The sequence below is a fragment of the Rousettus aegyptiacus genome, unplaced genomic scaffold (genome assembly GCF_014176215.1).
Source record: "Rousettus aegyptiacus isolate mRouAeg1 unplaced genomic scaffold, mRouAeg1.p scaffold_m13_p_16, whole genome shotgun sequence".
Taxonomy (NCBI): domain Eukaryota; kingdom Metazoa; phylum Chordata; class Mammalia; order Chiroptera; family Pteropodidae; genus Rousettus; species Rousettus aegyptiacus.
In genome coordinates this window covers 48567348-48577994 of record NW_023416291.1, presented here as the reverse complement: position 1 = coordinate 48577994, position 10647 = coordinate 48567348, and the positions used below count along the sequence as shown (strand labels likewise).

The following is a 10647-nucleotide window of genomic DNA, read 5'->3' as shown; positions in this document are numbered from 1 at the left end:
GTAACTCCCACCACATCTTTCTTTAATGTTTTTATTTGTTTGTTTGTTTGTTTGTTTTTTAGCCAATGTGAAAAACTGATTCACCATTGAAGAATGACAGTGCATTATAATAAGCTTCATCAGATGGGCACAGTCCACATTCCGATTGCTGCTACCTTTACGGGGGGGAGGGTCATATCATTAGAACTCATCACGCCATTCACAAATGATTTTTTCTCTCAACTAAGAAGAAGAGATCTCTAGAAGCAATTTACTTTCCCTGGAAGGAACGGCAGGACATTGAACATTTTACGTCAGAACGATGGCAACTCTGACTCTTTGCTGCCATTTAATAAATGGGAATTAGATCATCTCACCAGCCCACAGGACATCTTACTGTGCTGATGACGCCATGCCTTTTGGACCTGAACAGGAGGAAAGGTCCATATTCTAAATGCTTTTGTGAGATATAGAGTATGAAGATAAATCCCTGGAGAATACAGGGGTCTGTCACCTCATTGAAGTTTCTAGGGGAGGAGATAGCAAAGTAGTCTTCAACAAATTACAATCTCACCTATCAAATGATGTACCTGTTTTCATACCTTGTAATCTTTACTAAAAAAACCCCACAATGCTTAGTATTTGGAAGCAATATATAGCACATTTACCTGATGATATAAATAAGGACTTGTCAGCTTTTAGAACTAAGAAAAGGACTCTCCAGATGATGCAGGATGTTTAAGCAGCTCTGCCATTTTTTATCTGCATGATCTAAGAAATCTAATGATGCTTAAAATACTCCATGAATATTCTCTATGGTGACTGTGGCTGGCTTTGCTAAGAACAGCACGGCAGAGTCTCAGAATTCTGGAGCGAGTTCAAGCCACTTTTGGAAAGTAAGTCTCCTTTCGAGACACGGTTCTTGGATTGAGCATCTGATCACTGGACTTTAGAAAACATCAAGAACTGACATACTCGTCAAGAGCCGAGCATTGTGATATCAATTCAAAGTTTAGATTATACTTAGTAGCATTCTGTGCTCAGCTAGAATATTCTTATTTGGAGTGTCTCCTTGGGCTTTCAAGAGACACTCCAAATAAGGATGTTCATACTTCTGCTGGTTCTAAGCCTTCATGAGAAGTTGTTGTAAAGCACTATTTATACTTGAGAATCTGCAATAAACTGAAGTTAGACTAATATAAATCTAGTCTGTGGTAGCAATACGCACTATCAGAGATAATGAGGAATATCGAAGATTTAAAAAAGGAGAAAAAAGGTCTATCAGTGACAACGATCTAGAGCCTTACATCCAAATGAAATAATGTATATGGCTATGCATTATCCAGAAATCTTGTCACGAGTCAAAGAAACAATGTCCCCTGTGAACCTAAACAGAATAGTACAAAAAAAAATTAAACAATCCATTAGTCGATTAGAAATAAACATGGAACTTCTAACTTCCTCTGCCTTGGAATCATGCAAAGTCTAATTTCGTACTATAGACACAAGTAAATGAGAGTCTTTACCGTCTCTATAATGAAGAGACTGAAAATGCTTTTCATAAATCTTGAATATTCCATTTCTAAAGCTCATAGCTGGATAAGACCTAGAGACTTGTCAGGACTTGTGGACTGGGTGAAATAGAAAGCTGCAATCTTCCAGTTTAACATAATAAGATAACTCTGTAGAAAACCAGATCAGTTTAATAATTTTAGTTTAAGAAAATAAAAAAGCAGCTATTTCTGGATTCATCGATTTTAATTATAAAACAAGCTTACGTTTTATTCTCTTTTAGTTTGCTTTTTGTAAACTTAATGCAATCTTCATAGTATTTCTTACTATATTCTTTTCTTTGTTATCCTGTGACTCTAAGCGATGCTTTGACAGAAGCTCAGGCATAGGAGTAAGATCTTGTCGAACAAACACGTCATCTTTGCCACCACTCCAATCTATAATATACCGTGAACTCAGAACATACTCATATGGGTTCACATAACTTTCTAATTCCAAGCTCTACCTTTACGAAAATGAGCAGGAAGACAAAGAAAGATACATGCTTTACTAGCTGGTTCATGGCGGCTTCCTTAAAGGAGTCTTTTCCAGAGTCAATATCTTTAAATGCTCCTTTGTTTGGCAATCTGAAGATTTCACAGCTGCCAATGACTGATAACAATAAGAATGGGTGAAAAGTATGGCTTTGTTTTGAAAAGTACAAGAGGGACCATTATGAAAGAGAATATTGGGGAAAAAAAATCACAGGATTATTGTCAGACGGATCAATTTTAGAAACAAAAATATGGATTTGAGGATCTGGAAATAGATTTGCTTTAGAATCTTCCATGCCTACACATCACTTGGAAAGTCTTCAGGACCTACATCCCACCAAGGAGTACCCAGCCACATTGCAAGTCACTTTCTCCTCTATTTGAAAACTGTGGACTTAACTTGCTACAATTAATGAGATCTCTTTAGTTTAAATGCCTTAAAAATATTTTAATAATATCTCTTTAAATAGAATATTAAAAGGCAATATAATCCAGATATAATTGCATCAAGATGCAAGTGAATATTTGTTGAAATTGACAGTCTGTTTCTAAAATTAATATGAACAGTCAAAGGATCAAGAATAGGCAAGGCCATCTTGTAAACAAAAAGTAGAGAAAATGGAAGACTTAAACTGCTAAATATTAGGACTTATGAAAGAGCAATGGTAATTAAGACAATGTGGCATTGGCACAAGAATAAACAAATAGACCAATAGGACAGAAATAAATGAGTACGTGTGGAGTCACCTGATGTATGACATGAGAAAGATAACACTCGTGTAGTGAGGGAAATAATTTTTTTTTTAATAGTGCTGTGCAATTGTGTCAAAAATTGTATTGACCCCAAACCTCACGCTGAACATAATAATTACAAATGAAATGTAGATCTATATGTGAAAGATATAAAGTTTGCAAAAGAAAACCCAAGAAAATACCTTCAATAACCTTGGGGAAGACAATCATTTTTTAAACATAACACAGAAAGTGCTACCTCGAGAGAGAAAACAATGATTAAACAGTACTACATTAAAGTGAACATTTCAATTTGTCAGAAGAAACTCCTGAGGAATTTAAGGCTGGAGAATATTTGATATAACAAAACGGGATCGATTCCATCGTCCTTGAAGAATTGTAGATGCAAGATAATTTTCGCCTCTCATTCCTCCTCTCTGGAGCTGTTAGCACTGATTGATGCCTGATGGCAGAGAACCTTTCCAGGAAGTCTTAAGGGCTTGCCCACCTTCCTACAAAAAATATTTTTGATGGTCTCTGAGAGTGCACTAGTCATAAAAAAAAAAAAAAGCCTGATCTACTGTCATTATGAAGGTGTATTTATGCATGTTTGGTTGCAAACAGACCATTTTGAACCCTACTTTCACATTATAAGCTATAAAAGCTGAAGCCGTATCTAGTATGCGCACTCCAATTATGACGAGTAATTTTGTGTTCGTGTTTTATCTGTTTTACTCTGTCTGAATCAATGTTATCTCTCAGGTGTGAAAAATTGGAATGGAGTCTTGCTATTCAATAGCACCCTACTCATGGGTATGTAATGCTGACTTGATGTTACTAGAGGGGATTAATATATTGGAAAATTCAGGTATAATCTCAGGGCAGCAAATACAAATAGTTTTCTGTGTGTGTATGTGAGAGATAAATGGAAGTAATATTTTTTGCTTGTTTGTATTGTATAAACTTTTACAATGATCCTTTAGCAACTGTTTATTTTTACAAAATAATTTAAACATTTTATGAAATAAACAGAGTGCTTATGATCGACTTTTAAAAGAGGGAAACAGAACCAGCTCAGAGAAAAAGGGCAATGGTAGAATGAGTAGACCCCTAATCGTTCCTATTTTCAGGTAGGTCTTTTTTGGTCTCTACCACACCTTCGAGAATAATGTTTCCTGAGACATATAAATCCAAAGAACTTATATGTCTTATTTTATGCACTTAACAAAGGCAATAAAATAAGGGATTTTCTGATATGCCAGACACAGAGTAATTTTAAATTTAGTTTTCAACCTTGGGTCCATCTTTAATTTACCTGACTGGTACTCTTTTCTTGTAGTCTAGCCAGATAATTTATCTACTCATAGCTAAAGGTTAGGAGCCTGCTTAAGAGATGGCTTTTCAGCCCACACATTGTTCTCGAGTGGTTCATCTCCAGCTCAGATCTTTTCCCAGGATTATTGTGGAGAGATATGAATCTTTCTGCTCCTAGTTTTGACAGAAGTTTCTTTGTCACTGGGGCAAAAACAAATCACACATATGTGGCACAAACTAAATAAAGCTGCTGATTTTTAAATGCTTTATTATGGTGACTTTAGTATTCTTGGTAAATACAGTCTAGTTAGCAATCTGGTTTGGTCACTGAGAAAATGAAACATTTAAATCTCTCCAAACAAAGTAGTGTGCAGACTATAACTGGTTATGCCTTCGTCTCTCTATGGAAGCAACGTGGTACATCCTAAGAACCTTTGCTGCTTCTGTACTGCCCCTAAACTGCAGAGGAGAGACGAAGTCCAACTCGGGATGAAATCCCAAGGCAACTGCAGTGAAACATTATCTGAGGAGCTGCAGGTAGGACCGCATTGCATGAGAGTTCGAACTTGCTTCAAAACCTGGGCTACTGTGGTCAACAGTTAAATTCAAATTTTCTTTACTTACAAGGAAATTACACCGTTTAAGAAACTGTAAGCTCTGATTCTTAACCCAGTCAGTTATTTGTAGTCTTATCAGACAACTTTGTATTAGGTGGCTGTTTGTTTGCTATTTGGTTACTTAAAATATTAGAACTTACTTTAATGCTTCAAAAATGAAAGTGATTTTATACACACACGTACACATATATCTATATATCTATCTATATATCTATATCTATATCAATATCTATCTATATCTATCTATATATATCACAGTATAACAGAAAGGTAGTTAAATTGAATTTCTGAATTAGGAATAAAAGTGTTAAATATCTGTCAAAAACACAATGGTATCGATATAAACGGTTCTGTAACAATGAGCATGAATGCAATATAATGTAATATAGAAGATAACAGACCAAAGCCAACAGACTGACTTTTGAAGAAATCAGCCGTTTTAATTCATTAAAGTATCTTTCACGGCCTCCGTGATGTGTCTGGCGCTGATTCCAAACATATCCAGCAATTCGCTCGGCTTCCCACTGCGGGGGACCCCTGATACTGCCAGCTGCCGAACAAGGATGTCGGGCTCCCTGGAGACAGCCGCACACACGGCTTCTCCGATGCCTCCCTCTCGATAGTGATCTTCCACTGTGATAATCCGGCCGCCGGTAGCTTTCGCGTTGGAGACGATGGTGGCCACGTCCAGGGGTTTAATGGTAAATGGGTCGATGACACGGATAGAGATACCTTGCTGAGAGAGCTGGTCGGCAGCCGCTAAGGCTTCGTGCAGAGTGACTCCGGCCCCAATGACCGTGACTCGGTCCTTGGCGCTGTGGCGGACGACCTTGGCCTGGCCGATCTCGAAATTCTCTTGCGGGGCATAAATGACCGCGGTTTCTGGTCGGCTGCTGCGAATGAAGCACATCCCCTCGGCGTTGGCGGCCAGGTAGACGGCGTGCTCGGTGGAGACCGCGTCACTGGGGTAGAACACGGTGCAGTTGGGGAGGCTTCGGAACATGGCCAGGTCCTCCAGCGCCATCTGGGACGGGCCGTCCTCCCCTATGGAGACCCCGCAGTGGGAGCCGGTGAGATTGATGTTGGCCTGCGATATGGCCCCCATCCGGATTTGATCGAAGGCCCGCGTCAGGAAGGCGGCGAAGGTACTGACAAACGCCACGGTGCGACCACGCGCGGCGCAGCCCAGCGCCACGCTGACCATGTTTTGCTCGGCGATGAAACACTCGATGAAACGCTCGGGGTGCTCTTTCTTGAATATCTCGGAAAAGGTGGAGTTCTTGGTGTCGCCGTCCAGGACGATAACTCTTTTATTTGCGTGGCCCAGTTTGGCGACGGCCAGACCGTACGCTTTCCTCGTGGCCACCTTGTCGCCAACTTGATAATCAGGCAGACAGGCCATTTTTATATTTTTGATGCTGATTTGCGGAGAATCTTCAACGGGGGGTTTGGGGGTGAGATTCTTGTTGGTCTGTATCTGACTCTCGATTAGTCTGATGATCGCGTCTGCTCTTTCTCTAGGCATCGGCTTCCCGTGCCAATGTTCTGCATCCTCGACGTTAGGGATGCCCCGGCCCTTGAAGGTCTTGGCGACTATGGCCGTGGGCTTGTTCTTCACGCGAGCTGCCTGCGCAAAGGCTTGGCACAAGGCTTCCACGTCGTGGCCGTCCACCAAGTAAGTGTTCCACCCGAAAGCCTCACAGCGGTTCTGATAGATGTCCGTGCAATGCTCTAGGGGCGCGACGCCACTTTGTCCCAAACGGTTCACGTCGAAGACGGCCACGAGATTATCCAAACTGTAGTGCGAAGCAAAGGCCAAAGCCTCCCAGACCGAGCCTTCCGAGGACTCGCCGTCCCCCATCAGGCAGAAGACCCTGTAGCTGGCCTTGTCAAAGTACTTGCCCGTGTAAGCCATTCCACACGCGGCCCCTAGTCCTTGCCCAAGCGACCCTGTCGCCACGTCGACGAACGACAGTCTCGGGGTGGGATGTCCCTCCAGGTCGCAGTGACTCTTTCTCAAGTTCAGCAAGTCGGATTCGCTGACGTCGCCCACCTCCGCCCAGGCGGCATAGAGGATGGGAGCCGCATGGCCCTTGGAGAGGATGAACCTGTCGTTGTCGGGATGTTCTGGGTCCGTCTGTTTGTACCTCATCGTGTGGAAGAAGAGCACCGACATGATCTCGGCGGCGCTGCAGCAGGACGTGGGGTGGCCGGAGCCGGAGGCGCACGTAGCCCTGATGGAGTGGATCCGCAGGCGGTTGGCCAGGTCCCGCAGCACCTGCACGGTGTCCGCGTCGGGGCTGGCATCGTCGTCGGCCATGGCGACACTCCGGCCGCCTCCCGCAGGGCAAACGTTGCCTGAACGCCGAGTGGCCGTTTCGTCACGTGACGGCCGCACCTCCTCGTGCAGGTAACGAGCTCGGCCAGCAACCGGCGAAGGCGACAGCAGCGCGCGGGGATCACGCGCCCAGGGCCACCCGCCACCTCACCTCGGGACCCTCCGCGTGACCCCGAACACCTCCTCCGCGTGACCCCGCCTCTTCCTCTGCACATGGCTCACCTTCCGAGCCCAGGTGAATGGATTTCCAATATTAACTTTGTTACTTGCATGTTCAATATTATTAAAAATAAATTTCTTTATACATTTCCTCATGTTATAAATTCAAAAGGGGGCATTCGTATGTCCATGTCACAGGAAGCTATTTGTGAGGTCGTGCTTCTCTGCATGAACGCTGTATCCGAGACGGCACTGTTCACAGCAGAGCCTTAATAGAAGCGATCCAAAGTCACTTCCTTTTTTAATTTTTTAAAAAACTTCAGTCACTTTCAATCTAAACTAGGATGGCGACGCGGACTTTCTCAGAGCAATCAAAAATTTTGATTTCCACTTATAGGAGAAACAAATCTGAAACCACTCAATGGCAGAATGTCTAGAACCGTAATTTTCTAGGACATCCTAAAATACTAGTATTGTTACTATAAATAATAATTTTAAAAAATTAATTTACTTACTTTAGTTATGAAACTAAATTTGTGCCACGAGCTCTTCTAGTGGGGAAGGGTTATAGCTTGTCACAAACAACAACAATAGCAACGACAACAAAAAAATGAACAAACCCAAAGACACAATGATGGTGTGTCATCTCCCAAGCCGCATGTTAAACATCTTGATTCTGGAGCAGTAGCATTGACTTCACTTTAAAATCATGACACTGAAAACAAAACAAACAAAAACAAAAAAACAAAAAAAATACTGGGTTCCACCCCAGACACACTGAATTTGAATCTGTGGAAGTAGAGTCTGGGAAGCTATATATTTTTTAAAATGCAAGCAGTGATTCTAATGTGTAGTCAAAGTTAAGAGCCGATGATCATCTTCAAATAGACCAGTGGTTCTCAACATTGGTTGTACTTCAGCATCATCTGGAGAGTTTTTAAAAATCTCATGTGCAGGCTGCACTCCAAACCAATTAAAGCAGAAACTCTGGGCGATGTATCTAGGCATCAGTAATTTTAAAAGCTCCCCCAGACAATTTGAAAGTCCTATCAATCAAGTTGCAAACAACTAACTCATGGGTCTTGTTACTCTTTATATATCTCTTACGTTATATCTCAGAAAAATATTTTAAAGATTATTTGCCATTTAAACTAGTTTTATCATTTGCATTTTTAAGGATACATATTAGAATAAACCATAATGACACGAACAAGATTTTAAGACTTGCTGGAGGAATGTTGGAATACGAGAAGTCCTGAAGAGGTCATCTTGTATTCATTACTCCCCATGCCCTTTGCAAATTAATGTTTGCTTATCCTTTTAGACAAAGGAAGAGAAAATAAAAACAAACTAGAGTTAGACTGGGAGTAGAAAAAGGATACTCAGAGCATAATAATAGCAAAACTACTAGTGTCTTACAGGAAGGCACTTAGTATGAACACTGGTAGCTCACTGTTATTTTGGCTGAGGAGAGCTCTAATAAATCCAAGTAACTGGTAAACATGATCATTTAAAAATGATGTACGAGGCAGTGTTCACATGAATAAAAGATAGGAGAAATAGGAACTACTTAACATTTCTTTTTGAGTTCCTAAATTCTTCCATTCATTTAAAGTATTGCACAACTGTTTCCCAAAATATTAAATAGAAAGTTTTTTTCACATTAGTAAAGGTCAGTTGTGTGAAGAAAGGAATGTGGTCTTGGAGATTTAATACCTAGATAGTGAGTATGAATTTTCCACTACTATTCTAGGAGACCGTGTAGAATTTTTGCAGTATAATGACAACGATATTTTATAAATTATCTGTAAAATATTTCCAAGTGTTCTGAGATATTTTTAAAGGGAAGATTGAAGTTATATAAGTTATTAATAATATTTCCTTTAAACATTTTAGCCTTTTAGAATCCATTTTAAAACATACAATAAAAAATAACCATATAAAGTATGCATAATTTGATAATATAAAATTATCCAATGTGGCTGTGATCACAACTTAGTCAAATAAATCAAAGCCATAAAAACACATTCTATTTCCCTCATTTAGAAGAGGTGATTACCGACAAAAGGTCAGCCAAATATTTTTAGGTCAACATCCTCAAAATTTAGTCATCTTGGAGAAAAGTCCATTACTCATTTTAGAGGTCATATTGGAAGATAATCAAAAGTTTTCTGCAAATGGGAAGAAACTATTCATTTATTAATTTCGGTTTATCCACACAAAGTAGGGTATGGCAAACTCAAGTACCTACTGAACTAGAGAGGTACCATGAGTATATGAATGCCAAATATTATATGAGGGTTGGAAGGTGCTCGTGACAAATTGGAGAATACAAGCCCACGTAAAGACATTCAAAGCTGAAAAATTTGTGAACACTTTGTTGGAAAAAAAGATCCATAAAATAAAACATATCTATAGGCTGCAAGTTTGATCCTTGATTTAAACTCTATTGAAAATAAATGCTTTTTATTTTAATAGTATGGAAAAATGTTTATTGTAGGGTGTGCTTCAAATAAAAATAACACCTAGCAGGATTACTAATACAAATAGCTATGAAGGGAAAAATAGAAATTGCAGGTATTGGTAAATGCAATTTCTACTGGGTTGCAGTACAGAAAATAACACACATAATGATTACTCAGGAGGTGTACACTGATTTATGAAAATACATATATTTGCTCTATAAGGGTGAGTTATATTTAGAGATTGAGAACACTAAAGTTACAGTTATATTTTACCTAAATTATTGAGTTTTGTTAAAATATTATTAAAGAAAGGCACAGGTGCCAAGTTCATTTTTTTCTTCCATGTCTTGAATTTGGTTAGTTTAGTTGGCAGAGTATGGAGCAAGTAAAGGTAAAATTCTTTTGCAAGACAATAGGTTTCCTGGGAGAAACAATGTATTCTTGTAAGCACTGGAAGCAGTATTCTAAATAGATTTGTTAGGCCAAATCGTATTGTGGTCAAGTCTTCTAAATCATTTTACATCTTTATCAGTTTTTTTCTATTAATTACTAAAAAAAGGTAATTTCCCGCCAAGGCAGTTGGTTTTTCTACTGCTTGAAATTTTATCAGTTTTTTCATTGTATATTTGGAACTATCTTACTAAGTACACATATATGTCAAATAGAAACTTTTTATCATTATGAAGTGATCTTTTCTACCATAATACTTTTTGATTTACAGTCTATTTTGTATATTAATATATCTATACTAATATTTTCATTAGTATTTGCTTTGCATATCTATTTCTTTGCTTTTTAATTTTTCTGTTTCCTTATATTTTATATATGTCTCTTATAATCAGGACAGAGTCGTATGTTTTAAATTCAGTATGACATGTTCATTTTTAAATTAGGGCACTTTGTCCATAATTATTGTTATATGTATTTAAATCTATCACCATATTTTTCTATTTTCCCTAGTCTTATTTCCCCCCTTTATTTCCTTGCTTTGAATGATC

The 10647-nt window shown here is 39.3% G+C and overlaps 1 protein-coding gene across 1 annotated transcript; it reads right to left on the bottom strand.

Moving 5' to 3' along the window:
- Window positions 1–2568: 2568 nt before the first annotated feature.
- TKTL2 (transketolase like 2) lies at window positions 2569–9044 on the bottom strand. Its single transcript, XM_036233986.1, has one exon. It carries the CDS (start codon window positions 7005–7007, stop codon window positions 5127–5129), a length of 1881 nt encoding a protein of 626 aa, XP_036089879.1. The 5' UTR covers window positions 7008–9044; the 3' UTR covers window positions 2569–5126.
- Window positions 9045–10647: the final 1603 nt, after the last annotated feature.